This window comes from Ambystoma mexicanum, chromosome 13 (assembly GCF_040938575.1).
Source record: "Ambystoma mexicanum isolate Mex_15411 chromosome 13, UKY_AmexF1_1, whole genome shotgun sequence".
In the NCBI taxonomy this organism is placed as follows: domain Eukaryota; kingdom Metazoa; phylum Chordata; class Amphibia; order Caudata; family Ambystomatidae; genus Ambystoma; species Ambystoma mexicanum.
Genome location: NC_090938.1, coordinates 63,088,068 through 63,106,183, shown reverse-complemented (window position 1 = coordinate 63,106,183; position 18,116 = coordinate 63,088,068). Strand labels below are relative to the sequence as shown.

At 48.1% G+C, this 18,116-nt stretch overlaps 1 protein-coding gene across 1 annotated transcript in view; it reads left to right on the top strand.

Annotated features, from left to right (window-relative positions):
* Positions 1-18,116, top strand: part of PLXNA2 (plexin A2) — a 568,789-nt gene that overhangs the window by 530,597 nt on the left and 20,076 nt on the right. The window contains exons 26-27 of the mRNA XM_069633272.1: positions 3,685-3,788; positions 16,878-16,977. Coding sequence (XP_069489373.1) covers positions 3,685-3,788; positions 16,878-16,977 — 204 coding nt within the window. The remainder of the gene's footprint in view (positions 1-3,684; positions 3,789-16,877; positions 16,978-18,116) is intronic.

The following is an 18,116-nucleotide window of genomic DNA, read 5'->3' as shown; positions in this document are numbered from 1 at the left end:
GTGTGCTGTGACACAATGGAACTGGTATTGCCTGCACACACCACCTGGTGGGATGCCCGACAGTGGTGGTCTTCTATCGGCACCTTTCAGTGAACCTATTGGCTTTACTACCAGGAGGATAGCTCAGGGGCAACGTGCTCGACTTGGAAACAAGACGACACGGAGCTACACAGGTTCGATCCCTGGGTCCACGCTTAGAAACCTCTGGGTATTAAGCGCGTTATAAATAACCTATCATATCATATCAAACCCTACACCAAAAGAAACACGTGGAACGCTTCAAACACAAATGGACAGGAAAGCGGCCACCAGGCGCCAACCAAGCGCCTGTGTCCTGCAGGGCCTGTCAAGAAGGAGTAGGTTGGGCCGCCACAACCTATAATCTGGGTGGGAGGGCACATGTCATCTCAGTAGCCTTGCCAGCCTAGAAAAACAAGAGCGGGCGCATTCAATTTCAATTTCTGCCGCGCCTTCTCCTGCCACACCAGCTCGGGGAGCCCCTGAAAGACTCCACCGAGCTGGCGTGGCAGGTGGCCTTATGGCACCCTGGGCGATGGAACGGGCGGCCCTCCCCTAAGCTGGCCCTGCCCCCTAGGGGGAGCCAGTCACACTGTTTCTAGACCACTGCTGGACTGTGCTGTGCTGTGTAGACTTTGCAGAAAACCGTTCCCCTGCTCCGTCCTCTAGCTAAATGCTAGCTGCTCTTTAGTGTCTGCTGCCATCTAGTGGAAAATGTTGATCACTTCTTGAAACGGGAAGAAAGTATTTAATACACATCCTAAGAAGAGCCCAATAAGGGACCGTTTTCAAAGAATTGATGTTCATAATTTCTTGACTTAATAATATGAATATTAAGCAGAAGCCTATTGTTGTTGTTAGGAGGCTGTCTTGCTTGCAGTTATGTCTGCGAGTACATCTGTTGTCTTGCATACATTTGAGGTTGCCTGACATGCTATGTTTAGAGATGTGTTAAAAAATAACTCCATGTCAGCAGAGCACATGCATTCTCGGAGTTGTGGTGTTTATTTTCTTCAACTATTCAAATTGGATAAAAGCACTTGTCATAGAACATCTGTAGACTTGAACATTGTGTCGGAGTGGGATGGGGTCATCAAATCACCAAACGTATGGCGCTCTTTTCTATTCCATTCCAGGTGTGCCAACCTTATCCAGTGCTGATTTCTCTTGCATTCTGGTACTTGTAGTCTGGTGTACAGTATGAGTAAAAACAAAATGTTTAAGCATCCAATTACACCGACAAAACTTATTTTCACTAAGTTCAGAACAGCAAATCTGTTGTCCCATTTTTTTAGACTGCCTCCTGACAGTACACAACTGGGTGGAGAGTATGCAGCCGCTAAGGACCATTTTTGATCTCGATAGGTGAAATAGGCATAGGATGACCAGATATTTTTTTTTTAAATGGGACAGGCCATAGACATAGAAGTAGGACTAAAGTAAACACAAAGACAACTGTAGTCCTACTTCTATCTCGCTGGCCTGTTGGAGGGGTGGTGCTCACAGACACTCTCCTCTCATTGGAGGAGAGTGGCCGGGGAAGGGAAGAGGAAGGAAATGGGGGCATGAAAAGCATTCAAACCCCCATTCACATGCAGCGAGAGTCGCGCCAAGCCCGATTTTGGGAATTCGAAATCAGGTCCTGGCAAAAAACGGGACTGTAGCCACCCACCCTTCCAATCCCGGGACGAGATTTATAAAATTAAAAAACTCACGGGACCCCGAACCGGAGGGCGATTTCCCGTCTTGTCACCCTAACTAGTCACTGTTTACAGATGATTTTGATTTTAAGACTGGTAGTCGTAGCAGTGAAGGTGATGAGGCAGTGACATTTCCGGTCATGGTCGAAGAGATCCCAGAGATTGCGAGCATTGGGCCACAGGGAAAGGGGGTCAGAGGAAAAGGAAATAGTCAAGGCGAGAAGCGGGGGTGGAATTGGAGGCTGAGAAAAAGCTCCCTTCCTTTTAAGACGAGGTGCCTATTAAGTAATACAGCGCCAACTAGTGATGGATTTCAAAGAGGCGCTTAGTAATGGGAGAGGGCTGCTAGGGGAGGAATGAAAAAGGGGGGGGAATATGTCAACACCATTACCATTAACAATAGAGTATGTAATGATCCAGGGGGTGGGGCATATGGGACGGGGGGGGCTTTGCTCAGATAGCAGGTAGAGGAGCAAACCCAAACTGTTGCTGGAGCCATACTGGGGGGTGGAGGGGGGTGAAGGAAGTTTCCAGGGAAGGAAAGGGAGTGTTAAACCAGATAGGAAGCCACCCAAGGAATGCCAGTGCCAAAGAGTTACTCTCCCTGGTGGGGGCCGAAGTGGTGTCTTCAAATGCCAGATAACAGAACTGTGAAGGCTTTACCTCTGTAATGGCCGCTCAGCGCAGGATCGCTCTGGCCAGGCCATCTAATCCGCCCCCGGCAAGAGGCTTGACCGCCAGAATCCGGATCCTACAGTGCACCAGGCCTGTGAATCAGGTCGCGCCAGGGCAGCCGGTCTGTGAAATGAAGCTGCTTCAGCACGTCTGACATCATAAAGGTCCAGTCCAACCAGCAATGACAGTGCCCCGGTGGGGGCTAAACATGGTGCTTGAACACGTGTGAAGATGCCCCAGCACATGCGACACCAGGATGCTCTAGCACATGTACTAGCAGGTTGCCTCAGAACATGTGATGCTGGGATGGCCCAGCACATGTGACCTCATGCCTCTGGCTTCCCCAGAGTGTCCCTGGCTACAGATGGCCCAAACTAATTGATTTCTATCTGCCTCCCCTCTGCAACACCCAGGACCCCATTTCCCACAACCCACCAGTACCCACATGTGTTCACGGAACACCCCGGCAAGGCCTGGGCTGCCAACCTGCCTCCTTACCACTCTACGGCACTATCTCGATCATCCTGCCCCACCCTCGTCTTACAAACAATGAGTTGGGGGCAGATCTCTCTCCGCTGCAGGGGCCTCCCTCTGAAACAGCCTTCCTGCCTCCCTGAAACTTGAGGAGAACCATCTCCGGTTCCGGAAGCACCTCAAAACCTTCCCCTTTGCCTCCGCTTTCTCTCCCCCTCTCCCCTGCTAAACTTCTGAACCTGCACTGAATCTGCAACTGGGCCACTCACCGTTCTCGGTCCTTGGCCCAGCCACTCTCCCCTGCACTGCCTCCCTGGCTACCCCCTGCACTGCGGGACTGTCTCTGTATCCCTACAGCCCCCCCTTCCCAGCACTTGTCTGCACTCATCTCGCACTTGCCACTAGCTGGCCCTTGTTATTTATCCTGTATGCTATTAACCCTGTACTGCACTCTCCCCTCTCCACTTCCCCTTGCACTTTCCCTTCCCCTCTACCCTTGCACTTGCGCGATCTGAATGACTCTTGGCCTTGTAGGATCGTTGTCTGTCCCCCCTTGTTCCCTCCGCCTCGTCGCGCCTTGAAACACTTGTGTATAGGCGCGTTACAAATGCCATATCATATCATATCATATACCACGCACCTCACCCAACGGCAAGAAAGTTGCCTAGTTCATTTTTGACAAAACGAAAAGAAATGAGCCGAAAGTGTTAAACCGGGGGCCTCTAATAGCTGCTAGAGCCCATATCTTTAGCAGTGTTCATGTACAAGGGCGGGTATTGCTCTGAGGCCTGACGCTTCCCCTTACTGTCTTCCACAGAATGGCGCCAGGGCCGCATCGCCCGTGTGGTCCTGCAGGACGAAGACATCACCACCAAGATTGAAGGCGACTGGAAACGGTTGAACACACTCATGCACTACCAGGTAGGACTAATCACCTACACACAGTCACTCATGTACTACCGGGATGGACTGAACACACACACAGTCACTCATGCACTGCCAGGATACACTAAACAAACACACAGTCACCCATGCACTACCAGGAAGTACTAAACACACACACATTCACTCATGCTCTACCAGGAAGGACTGAACACACACACATTCACTCATGCACTACCAGGAAGGACTAAACACACACACATTCACTCATGCACTACCAGGCAGGACTAAACACACACACAATCACTTATGCACTACCAGGATATACTAAACACACACGCAATCACTCATGCACTACCGGGAAGTACTAAACACACACACAGTCACTCGTGCACTACCAGGAAGGACTAAACACACACACAGTCACAAATGCACTACCAGGATAGACTAAACACACATAGAGTCCCTCATGCACTACCAGGGAAGACTAAACACACACACACACACACATACTAATGCACTTCACGGAAGGACTACATACACACACATTCACTCATGTACTACCAGGGAAGACTAAACACACACACACACACACACTAATGCACTTCACGGAAGGACTACATACACACACATTCACTCATGCACTACCAGGAAGGACTAAACACACACACACATAGTCACTCATGCATTACCAGGAAGGACTAAACACACACACAGTCACTCATGCACTACGAGGGAAGACTAAACACACACACACACTTATGCACTACAAGGAAGGACTAAATACACACACACAGTCACTCATGCCCTACCAGGGAAGACTAAACACACACACACACACTGATGCACTACAAAGACGGACTAAATACACACCCACATGCACTACCAGGTAGGACTAAACACAGCCACACACCACTGAATCCTGGATGTTACAGGTAAACACAGTGAAGTGATTGCCTGTCAATATGTGTACTTGCTTGCTATATAAAGACAGAAAACGAAATGTTTGGGGGTTATTGCAGGGTCTGCAACCAGTGGCTCTCCAGATGTTTTGGACTACAGCTTTCATGATGTTTCTACATTAACTATACTGGCTTGGACTGGCGCAAGTTGAAGTCCAAAACAAAGTACAATATGCTTTCAGCAGACGTTCCCGTATTCAGATGTTTCTTGCCCATGATCAGTACGTCTCACGCAGAGCCAGCCTTAGAGGGGGGCGAGCCGGGCGACAGCCCGGGGCGCCACGCCCCCCCAAGACACCATTAGCCCCTGCCACGCCAGCTCGGGGGAGTCTTTCAAGGGCTCCCCCGAGCTGGCATTGTGGGAGAAGGCGCGGCAGGCGTATTAAATGTGCCCGCCACTGCAAGCGCATTTAACAATAGGGTGCTGTTGTCAGCACCCTATTATTATTAAATGCACCCCACTGCCGCGGGTGCATTTAATAACAGAAGTGCGACCTTAGCCCCCCCACCACGCCAGGTCGGTGGAGTCTTTTAAGGGCTCCCCCGAGCTGGCGTAGTGGCAGAAGGCACGACAGGCACCCCTTTGTTATTAAATGCGCCAGTCACATCCTGGCCCCCCCTCCCCTCCACCCACCCCCTGTTGACCAGGGGTGCCGGTGGAGGGGGAGGGTGCCAATTAGCCCAGGGCACTGCTGCCCCTAAGGCCGGCCCTGGTCTCGCAAGTGCTTTGGGCAAGGTACTCAAGACTTGCGCTCCAGTAGTTCTACAGGCATGTGGAATTTTCTAATTTGTTAGCTTCGCCTGACTGGGATGAGTTATCCCTAATTTCAGGGCTTGTCACAAGTTTATATTCCTTTATTTATGACACCCTTTCCTACTTGCTGTTGCACAAAATATTAAGTGGCCTTGGGTAAACGCAGAATTAAAGTGTTTCTTTGCATTACAAGGCTGAAATGTTTTGTTGAGAGAGGCCTCCTGCCTTTCCTTTGGGACACTGGCAGCGAGTGGCGTAGCACAACATTTCGGGTCCCAACTGGGAGCCATGCTGAGACCCCACCACAAAACCTCCTTAACAAAGCACAGGGCATCCCACACTCAGGGCCAGCCCAGACCACCACAGGTGCGCAATGTCCATGATGATTACGCCACTGCAGGGGCATGCACTACTGCAGGTGAAAGATGTACATTTATTATTTAATCCAAGCTTAAATGTGTCACCTAGTGTAGAAAGTAGGGGGGTGCCTGGTCCCCAAATACACCAGCCGCCAGTTGTGGCTGGTAAATTGTTTTATTGGAGGGTGTACATTTGTGCCACACTTATGTGATTGTGACTGAGCGCAACGAAGGAGCCTGAATTAATAAAAATGGGGTTTGGGGGAGGAGGTGTCGGCTGGGATTCTTCCCCGTCCCATGTGAAAATGTTTAGAATAATGGGTTAAAATGGTGCATTACACAGCACACTTTGTGTGAAAATTTGGGTAAAAGGCCAGCCAGTTTGCAATCAGTTTTGTAGGGTGTAGGGTAACTCATGGGGAAAAAGTACAATAGATGCAAGACCCCAAAAGTGCACAAGTGCATTTCCCAGTGCATTGTCATGCCGGTCCCTTCAATATATGGCAGTATAAAAAACATGTCCATGCTGGCTGTGCCCATAAATTCCCATGCTGGCTCCACCAACATATGCCAGTATTCCCATATAAGAACATACTCATGACGCTTTGAGATGTTTTTTATAGTGTCATTAGTGGCATTATGCACTGCGCAGATATGCCAGTACCCCTATGTGAGAACATATTCCTGTGGGTTTGGCCATTAAAAGTGGCATGCTACAATAAGAGAACATAGCAAACATTGTTTAAATGTAGTCCAGTCAATGCTCATAATAACACTGATCACGCTTGTTTTATCATAGATCCTCGGTTAATAAAAAGGCATGCTACAGTAATAAATAGCGAGGCTGCTACACCAAAATGTCAGTCTAGCAATGTAATACTACTTATCATGCTTGCTTTATCAAAGATGCTCAGTAATAAATGCCATGCCATGGCAAGCAATGGCTAGACTGGCTGCACCAACAATGCAGTCTAGCCACGTAATAACACACATGAACTTGGCTTTGCTCGAAAGTACCAGTAAAACATGCTAAATAAATTAAGGATGTGTCAAAATGTTCTAATGATCACCAGCCTCCCAAGGCCTTAGACACAAACACACACCCACCCACACACACACACACACACACACACACACACACATTCATTGCCTTTCACCCATCAGTCACTCACCCATACATCTTCTCTCATTCATTCACACTGCATTCTCCACACAGGCACCCACCCACCCAGAACAATCCACACACACACACACACACACACAATCACTTTCATACCCATATACCCACCAATATACCTTCTCTTACATGCACTCACGCTGGCACCCACCCAGAACATTCACACACACATTCACATTTCTACTCATTCACTCATTCATAAACCTTCTCCCACATCCAATCACACTGCATTTTCTACACAGGACCGTACCCACCCACCCAGAACATTCAAACACACAATATCACACTCATACCCATTCACCCGCCAGTCACACTCACTACCACACCTTCTCTCACATCCACTCACACTGTATTCTCCACACAGGCAGGAATGCACCCATCCAGAACATTCAAACACACACACTGTCACATTCATACTTGTTCACCCACCGCTCATTGACCCATGCACCTTCTCTCATTGCCAATCACACTGCATTCTCCACACAGGCACGTGTGAAGAATGAACTCCTACCCAGAACATTCAAACATAGACTATCCAATTCATACACATTCACCCGCCACTCACTCACCCTTACCACATACATACATACATCTGACACCCACTTCACACATGCAAAATACAATTACACTGTTAAAAAGAAAAAGTCTCCTGTTCTGTTTTTGATTGAGCTTCGGTCTGTCACTCCCAGCCCCCGGCTCCTCCGTGCTGCTCACAAACAGGAACCAGGAAGCTGGAAGAGCTTACTGGCTACTGTGTATGACACCGCAAGCATGCCAGAGGAGAAGGGGTTGGAGCTAAATGTGGCTTGTGACACGTGATGCATGTCACGTTCAGCTCCGATCCTTACTGAGCGCCTCCTGCTCGCACTGCAAGGCCCGGCCCAGCCTTCACCTGTTGGGCGAGGACTGGGCTGTGGCATCCCCTAAATCTGGCGTGGCAGGGGCCCCCGCACCGTGGGGGATGCAGGGGCACCCGCTACACCACAGTGCTGGCAGCATGAACATCTATTGGAAAGTGCTTGTGTGCCCTGCTTATGAGTTGGCCTCTATTGAAGTCGTTTGTCTGTTTCCTTTAAACCCATTGTAAACACTATGGCCTTTTTTTTTATCCAGTTTTTAAAAATATGTGTTCTAAAATGACCATTTCAACCCATTATTTTAAAGCATTTCTCAGGGGGAGGGAAAAACAGCTACACTTACTCGGTTTTGCTCACTCTCGTCAATTCATGAAAAATCTTTACATCTCAAATGGGGGTCATTAGAAAGCAATTGTAAATTGTATGCAGGAACAGTGAAGGTTTGCACTTAACCGCTGTACTGTCCCCTGAAGGCCATTTTCAACATTTACAAAGTGGAGTGTAAGTGCGAAGAGTGAAAGCAGATACAATCGCATTTACTATTCACTTGCATGCTCCGCTGTGTTGAAAAAGTAAACGCTGTACAAATTACGCTTTGTGGGCAGCGTTCAATAATGGATTCCTATGGAATCCAGCTGCTCATTATCAGGTGCAAATGCAAAGCGGAGTCCATAGGAATCCATTGTGTTCACACTGGCAGGAAAATCTCATGTAGGCGTGAAATCGGGTGCTCTTCCAAGACTGAGTAGGAAAGCAAAGCGGAGACACCCCTTTGTTCCCCTCCCAGGCTTTGGAAGTGTAGAAGTAAGATGTAAATGGCTAACACCTTTTGACTCCAATGCATTTAATAAGGTGCACACAAAATATTCCTAAAACTTGCTATTGAAATGTGCCATTTTGGATTGCCCTGACAAGGTTTGGTAGGTCAGCCAGAGAGACGTCCTCTCGGGATGGAGCTGCCGGCTTTTATTTTATGTAGCTCTTTATTTTGGAGCCAGCTTGCTTCCAAGCACGCAGCTCTTTGTAGGGGGGTGTGGGGTGCAGTGAGGCAGGGATCTGCTGAAGATAATGGGCCTCATTCCGAGTTCGGAGGTAACCAAGCCGCTATTTGCGGCATGGCTGCCTCCGAACTCGTCCAAACTCCGACCTGGTGAATGGAGTAATTACCGGTCCATTCCGAGGTCGGAGGGACCGGTAATTCCCCATTCACCAGGGCCATTCCCCATTCCCATTTGAGCCCCCATAGGGCCCAAAGGGAAGGCGGCAATAACGGTACCGTAAATTACGGTACCGTTATTGACCCCAGAGTCCCTTTGCGGGTCCCGTCCTTAACGCCTGCTAAAAGCAGGCGTTAAGGAAGTACCCGCAAAGGGAGCTCGTAGTAGGGCGGTAAGGGTTTAACGGCACCGGTCTCGTTAATTGTGACCGTTAACCCTTACCGCCCTATTCGGAATGGGGCCCAATATATTTGATCAGGTTGGAGAAGCAAGGATCAGAAGTAAATACCCCTTATAGCTCATAGATCAGACATTAACAGATATCACCGCTATGTTACGGCGACTCTCTATTACCTGCCTAGTGGGAACCACCAGAGCATCACCCTGTGCACCTCCTCCCAGTGGATTGCAAAAAAGCTCCTCGTAACATGGAACAAACATTGTCTGGCAAAGGTTCACATGACTTTCTACTTGCTTTAAATGCTGTAGCTGTGCAAGAGTTGCGGCAGTGCGCGTGCTGGCGTGTGTAGAATATGCAACAGGCGAGACCACGTGCCACTAGTCAGTTGTTCACATACAGCGCCAGTACCCTCCCTCTCTCTCTCACGTGCACACACACTCTGTCTCTATCTCTGCACATTTCTTAATCTTTAATAACCACTTTGAATCACTCACTCACTTCTTTCCTCACTCGCATATCTCACATGTGCTCAGTCACGTTCTCTCACACTCTATTTCTCAGTGACTCAAACACTTTTCGTTCACGCATCTCACCTCGGGGATCTCACTCTCTCTCTGCCTATTGCTCATCACTCACACTCCCTCACTCACTCTTTTTATGCCTCTCATTTTCACTGTTTCTCATTCATTAACTGTCTCGCGATCTCCCTCCATCTAACTCTCTTGTCCAGCCCAGCTTTTTACCGTTTTATCCCACACTCCCACTCTTAATCGCCTGGTCTCCTTCTCACTCACTTTCTCCCAACGGCCAACGGCTCAGTCTCTCTCTCTCTCTCTCTCTCTCTCTCTCTCTTTCTCTCTCTCTTTCTCTCTCTCTTTCTCTCTCTCTCTCCCCCTCTCTAATTCTCTCTATTTCTCTCTCCTGTCTCTCAATAATATGATATATTTATTTATATCGCCCTCGTACACAAGTGTTTCAGAGCGCGATGAGGCAAGGGAGGACAAAACAACGATCTTACTAGGCCCAGTGACATTGAGAATGCGCAAGTACAGGGGAGAGGGAAAGGGGATAGTGCAAGGGGGGTTGCGGGAGTGGAAAGTGCTGAACACATGATAGAGCAACAATAGGTAGTGCGGCCAGCAGGTGGTAAGTGCGAGAATAAGGTGAAGACAACAGGGGTCTGATAAGTGCTGGAAGGGGACTGTAGGGTTGCAGATACAGACCCAAGTGCAGGGGTTGCCATGGGACAGTACAGGTGTGTAGCTGGGAGGGAAGGGATCTGGGCCTGAAATCAGAGGGTAGCCAAGTGCCCGGTGCCAAGGCAGATAGATTAGCAGGGGAGAACAAGAGCAAAGGCAGAAGCAAAGAGGAAGGTCTTGAGTTGCTCCAGAAGCGTAGATGGTTCTCCTCAAGTTTCAGAGAGACAGGGAGGCTGTTCCAGAGGGAGGCCCCAGCCGAAGAGAGGGATCTACCACCAACTCGTTGCTTGGAGAAGCAACTGACACTATGGGGGTTGGAGGTGGAGGAGCGAAGAGCTTGAGTAGGAATGTATTTATGGATGGAGAGTTGAAGGTATTGTGGACCCCAGTCCCAGAAAGCCTTGTGGACAATGCAAAGGATCTTGACTTTAATCCTTGCAGCCACTGGGAGCCAGTTAAGAGATTTCAGGGCTGGACAGATACGATCCCAGGGCTTGAGATGGAGAACAAGTCTCGCAGTCCTGTCCTGAATGAGTTGCAGAGGACGGAGAGTGGATGCAGGCAGATTTAGAAAGAAGCTGTTGCACTAGTCCAGCCTAGAGAGGACCAGAGCTCTGGAGACAGTGAGCTTCTGGAGGAAGGAGAGGAAAGGAAGAATACCTCTGAGGAGGTGCAGTTGATAGTTAGACTTTTGAGACGTCAGAGATGTGAGGAGAAAAGTAAAGCGTGGAGTCAAAGATGACCCCAAGGTTTTTAGCCTCACAGGTGGGAGGAGGAAGAGGGCCAAGAGATGCCAGCCATAGAGTGACAGGAAACGAGGGAGTGCGTGTGCCGATGAGGAGGATCTCTGTCTTACTGGCATTACAGGTCATTGGCGGCACACCACTCCTGGATTGCAGACCGACAGTCAGAGATGAGAAAGGAAGAAGAGGTGGCAGAGGGGAGCCTGAAAACAAGTTGGGTGTCATCCGCAAAGCATTGGAAGTTTGAGCAGAGAGCAGCAATGCAGTGGGCGTGCGGTGCCAGGAATTGGTTGAAGAGCCATGGAGAGAGTTTAGACCCATGTGGGACACCACAGGTAGAAAGTGAGATAGAGGAAAAGAAGGACCCAAGTTGGACCTGGGAGGGTTGGTTGGAGAGGAAGGAGGTCAGCCAGGCCAGGGCCTGATCAGTGATACTCAGATTATCACTGAGGCGATTGAGCAGGATTACATGGTTGACCGTGTCAAAGGCAGAAGAAAGATCGAGTAGGATGAGGACAGATGAGATATTAGAATGAAGGTTGGAGAGCAGGTCTTCACGGATGTTCAGGAGAGCAGTTTCCATGCTTCTGGCAGCTCTGAAACTAGACTGATGGTCATGGAGGCAACCAACAGAATCAGTGTGAAGATTAAGCTGGAAGATGGCCAACTCTTCCAAGAGTTTGCTCAGGAAAGGACTGATAGAGATTGGACGAGAGTTAACTGGGCAAGGGGGGTCGGCTGTGGGTTTTTTGTGAAGAGGGTGCACAAGAGAGTGCTTCCGAGGGGAGGAGAAGGCTCCAGAGGCCTCCACTCTCACTCTTTCTCACTGTACTCTATCTTCCACTCTCCTCTATCTCTCTCTCTCTCTCCCCTCTATATCTCTCTCTTCCTCTCAATCTTTGTTTCTCTCTCCTCTCTCTACCTCCCTCCCTTCTCTCTTCCTCTTTGTTTCTCTTTTCTTTCTCTATCCATCTTTCTCCCCTGTTTATCTCTCTTTCTCTCAATCTTTGTTACTCTCCCCTGTCTCTACCACCCTCACTCTTTCCCTCTCTCCGTTTTACTCTTTTCTCTCTCTCATACTCTCTCACTCCCTCTTGGTTTCGATCTCCTGTCTCTAACCCTCACTCTTTATCTCTCTCACTCTCCTCTCTCTTTATCCCCTTTTACTTATCTTTCTTTCTCAATATTGTTTCTTTTTCCTCTCCCTCTCTCCCTCTTTTCTTCCTCTCTTTCTTTCTATTTTCTCTTTCTTGTGTTCTGTCCCTCTCTTTGTTTCTCTCTCCTGTATGTAAATCTCATGCTTTCGCTATCTCGCTCTCGTCTTTCTTTCTCCCCTATTCATCTCTTTCTTTCTCAATATTGTTTCTCTCTCCTCTCTCTCTACCGCCCTCCATCACTCTTCTCTTCCTCTCTTTCTCTTTTCTCTCTTTCTTGCGTTCTGTCCCTCTTTATTTTTCTAGCCTGTCTCTGAATTTCACTCTTTCTCTCCCACGCTCTCCTCTTTTTCTCCCCTCTTGATCTCTCCCTTGTCTCTCTCAATCTTTGTTTCTCTCGCTCGCTCGCTCTTGTTCTCTTTCTCTCGCTCTCCTCTCTCTCTCTTTCTCTCCCGCTCTCCTCGGTCTCTCTTCTCCCCTCGCTCCCCTCTCTCAATCTCTCGCTCTATGCTATCATTTAGTCCTCAAGCGCCACGGTTGTTTGCTAAACACTCCACCTCACCTTCATGATCTGAAAGAGGCCCAGTGCATACATTAGGGAGTGTCCGCATAGAATGGCTGCACTCTAATTGGGTAGAAATCAATGGCCTGGTCTTAATGACGGTAAGTTAAAGGCCTTGCAGATTTATCGGGAGGGCGAAATTAAACACTGCTACTTAAAACAGCTATCACTGAATCTCGTTAGTGTTAATATTCATTTATAGTTTGACTTTACAGTAATTAATCCTTTTGATGTGATATATGGACACACCGTTATAGGCCCTAAAAGATGGCTTTATGGCTTGTTCGACCGTAAATCAAACTTTTAAAGTTCATAAAACTTGTTAAAATAAAAAATGGTTTAATAAGGATGCTTTATGGTCCATAACATTATTATAGCAGTTTTATTCCCTTTGTGTTAGCGATGTAATTGCGCTGGTCACAATTCTGCCTTTTCTTCATAGGGGAAATTCGGTCTTAAATCCTGCTGACCGGGGAGGTCCTCGCTTCATCTTACTTTATGAATCTTCTAATTCTAGAGGGTTCAGGTGCCAAGCGCGCCCAGATATTCCATGGGGGCAAAAAGGCTGTGCCACTCTCTGTGAACTGCATAAACCTTTTTTTCCCTCTGCAGTCATTCTACCTTCCATAATTCGCTTTCGATGACAAGGGCCATTAATTAAATATAGCGGCCTGGATTCTTGCGGCATCCTGTGCCGCTGCTTGGAAGTAGGAGCCGGGTGCCTTGGGGTAAAGTGAAGAGTGTCTGTGGTGTTACCTAGACCCATGGCATTGTGGTACCTGTAGTTCTATTTGCTAAGCATAGAGGAAATCAGATATTATTTCCACGGTGGCAGAGCTAAAATATGCCACCCAACATTAAATGTGAATAGCGCTTTGATGCCCATGGGCTTAAGCATTCTATAAATAAATAAATTAAGCAAAGATTTAATACCTAGAATGTGCATTCCTTTTCACTTTACATTTTTTTGCAAAACTCTGGTTTGGATATCTTCGCCCTCGATAAAGACGTGATTTCATATTAGAGTTGGGCCATGGACCCAAGAAAGTCAAAGCCAGGTAGGTTCTTAGTCTATCGCTAAAGAGTGTTTGCATATTGGTCATTCTGGGAACCTAGGTGGTTTTGATTGTGTATGTCAACAAACTAGAATTTACCTAGGGGTCTTATTTTTGCACAGCAATCTACAAACAAGTTTACAACAGTTTATAACAGAACTTTATTCCCATTTTCCGATTCCTTTCCACTGCTCTATACATATCGTGCCTGATTCACAGAAAGTTTTCTATGGGATTGTGCCATTATAAAACGCTTCGGTAAATCAGGCCCATAATGTTTTTTGTAGTATTTGAGTATTTCAGAATGGCCTTCGTCAAACATTGGAGACCTTTCAGCGATTTTACCTATGAGAAATTGTACGGAGAGAAAACACACAACATATGTCTTCCATGTCCTAAGGCACTTTGATGCACAGTTGGCAATTTCATAATTTACTTTCTTTACAAAACGAAACAGCTCGGGAGGAGACCGCAACCCGTTTCTTCCACAAAAAATAAATTAAAAAAATAATATAAAAATGGCTGCCATTGAAAAGGCAAGGTGAGTTTGGAGAGTCCCTTTTCCATTTCCATAGCTTATGCTGGAATGAAAAGGGAGTTTGGAGTGGTGTGAAGCACATAAGTGACTCTTTGGAAAGGTTGTTGGGGGAAGATCTGGAGAGGTGATGCAGTTGGTGGGAGTGAGGGTGGAGGCAGAGCGGGAAAGTGGCATAGCAGCACAGCAGGCAACATTTTGTGTGGAACGTGGACCTTTACCCAAGGATTCAGCAAGTGATTAACGCAAGATGATTTGCTGTACCCTAATTCCCACTTGTCTTTCCTGGCTGCCTCTGAAATTATTACAGATGCATAGCAAGAGTTCGGCTCCCTACGATCTTCCCAGGACTGCGCGTTGCAGTGTGATTTCCCAGCCACTAGTTGGCAGCCTTAGGAGCCTGCTGAAATCCTGAACAGGGCCGACCATTGTCATCCTTCAAGGGGAATCCAATCAATGAAAGGAGCATTGCTCTGCATGCTGCCAGGCAATGATTCCGGAATCTATACAGCATTCTGAAGAAGAAAAATAAGAAAGTCCTGACTTGCGGGGATTCTAGTAGCACAGAGTGGCAGGGAGTCGATGAACGCAAGCCACAGAAAGTGGACCTACAGCCCGAATAGGCTTGCCACTGCACCATAAGGCAGTGTACTGAGGTACTTCTGTGCTGATGGAAAGAAAAGCTGGAGGTCAGGTTTCTGGTCCATTTCCAGACTTGCTAGTGGGGCGCATTGTTATTAGTTACGCCCCCACTGCGCCGAACATTATCAATAACAAAAGAGCACCTTCTACTCCTGCGCCTCAAGGGGCAGCGCAACGGCCACACCACTCGGGCAAGTACCTGGGCCATTACTACGCCTCAGGGGGCAGCGCAGCGGCCACGCCACTCAGGCAAGTACCTGGGCCATTACTATGCCTCAAAAGGGTAGCGCAGCGGCCACGCCACTCGGGCAAGTCCCTGGGCCATTACTACGCCTCAAGGGGCAGTGCAGTGGCCACGCCACTCAGGCAAGTACCTGGGCCATTACTACGCCTCAGGGGGCAGCGCAGCGGCCACGCCACTCAGGCAAGTACCTGGGCCATTACTACGCCTCAAGGGGTAGCGCAGCGGCCACGCCACTCATCCAAGTACCTGGGCCATTACTACGCCTCAGGGGGCATCACAGCGGCCACGCCACTCGGGCAAGTACCTGGGTCATTACTACGCCTCAAGGGGTAGCGCAGTGCCCACGCCACTCGGCAAGTACTGGGCCATTACTACACCTCAAGGGGTAGCACAGCGGCCACGCCACTCAGGCAAGTACCTGGGCCATTACTACGCCTCAGGGGGCAACGCAGCAACCACGCCACTCGGGCAAGTACCTGGGCCATTATTACACCTCAAGGGGTACCGCAGAGGCCACGCCACTCGACAAGTACCTGGGCCATTACTACGCCTCATGGGGCAGCGCAGCAGCCACACCATTTGGGCAATTACCTGGGCCATTACTACCCCTCAAGGTGTAGCGCAGCGGCCACACCACTCGGGCAAGTATCTGGGCCATTATCCAATGTTCAGCCAGATTACAGTCTGCTTGCCAAAACTAATGAAGGCCCCCCCCCGGCTCTCAGGGTGGGGCCGGCTCCCTAATGGAATGTTTGGGCTCTCAAAAGGGTGTTAATGAAGGCGAGAGCAGCAAATGGGAGAGCGGCTCCGCAGAATAAGAAAGGCCAAACAACTCGAAAGATAACTGCAGCTAATGTACTTGCCTGTTCACGGCTTCCTCAGTTGCTTAGTCTTAACTCCACAACCATTTCAATCAGCCTTGCAGATGCTGCCTAATTTATTAAAAAACCAGATCCCCAGTCTCCATCTTGCAAAAATGTGGGCGGGGAAAAGGGGCCAGGAATCCAATGACGTCCTCCTCCAGGTTTTGCTATGTGAAATGTAGGCAAGTATGGATCTAGGGACTCCTTACAATTGTATTGCAAGCAGCCAAAAGTATTGTTTTTCCTTAATGTTAGAACGTTGGCCAAATCGTCGTCTGAATTTAGTATCCACGCCGGTGCCTGCATCCTTTGGCTCTCCGGATGTTTTGCTAAAACGTCGCTGATCCCTCAGAATTAGCTGTACTAACTAGGGATGATGGAAGTTGTAGTCCAAAAACGCTGGAGAGCCAAAGTTTCCCGATCCTACGTGCTGGAATGCAACCATTGAATGAGGCCCTGAAAGCGCTCGAGTTTCTTCATGATATGATATTTTATTTATATCGCGCTCGTACACAGGTGTTTCAGAGCGCGATAAATACATTTATTTAGTGCCGATCCTCCAATAGTATGAATTTGCCAACCCTTGTGCGGTCTGACCATGCTTGTGCTCTCTTTTTCTTTCAGGTGTCTGACCGGTCCGTGGTAGCCCTTGTCCCCAAGCAGACCTCCTCTTACAACATACCGTCCTCCGCCAGCATATCCCGAACATCGATCAGCAGATACGGTGAGAATTTGAGGGAGCATTGCAAGATGGGGGCATGTTGGGGGTATTGTGGGGAAGCATTTATTCTCTAGTGAGAAAACGTGTGTACCGGTCTAGTCTTGCGTTGCCTAGAAACAGAAATGAGCATTCGACTCTTGCTACCCACACTCATCATCTCACAAGGCAGGCCTCATATAACTCATTATCGTGCTTTCTGCTGCAGCTAACATCCCCTCGTGTTCAGCATTGGTCCACAATCTCCAAAGCCATATAACCATTTTTTTTTAATTATTATTTGGTTTAATTGATTATAATTTTTACAAACAAAGTCTTTACAAACTTTTCCTTCAGTCTCTCTTTGTTAGTTAATACTTTCCGTCTGTCATCCTCGTTTGGTTGAGTTGTTCTTTCCCGGAAGGAAAGAAAAGAAAAGAAAAGGAAAATAAAAATAAAAAACAAAATAAAATTGGAGGAAAAGAACAAAAAAGAAAAATCTTCCTGCTGAGGTGGGATTGATTTCTTGAACATTGTCTGCTCATGAGTCCCCATTTAGTCTGCCTGTTGAGGGAGAATCCTACGTATAAAAGAAACTGCAGCTGTCACCAGTGTTGCTTCGTCCCCGTTCATCAGTTTCACCGCCATTCTTCCTCGTCATAGGTCGGAAATTCTGCAACATGGTATGCCAGGTGACTTTTCCGTTCCTCACTTAACCCCGGGAAATAGATTTGCAGGTGCATTAAGGTTTCCACCTGATTTGGTGTATTGCAGAACCTGCAGTTGTTTTGGTCCGACTTTCCCCGTATTGCGTTCAACCTCATTAGAAATCAATTTTCTAAAGAAACGCGCCCTCACAGCTAATAACTGCTTTGAAACGTTCAGTAAATATTTTCTGAAACTCTTCCCAACACCTTGGACAGCTAAGTTGGCTATTAAGCTGCATGTAGTCCTTTCATTTAAAAAAAGTGTGGGGGAATATTACCTCTTCCAGCCTAAACAAGGGTGCAGCGGCTCTCACTCCACGCTGGTTGTCCAGATAAAATGGCTGCCGGCATATTCCGCTAGCTTGGGCCAGAAGCCAGCAGCGCACTATTAAACGTTGTCTTGCACTGATTGGGCATCACAACTTTCTTACTTGTTGATGTAAAAAACATATATATTTC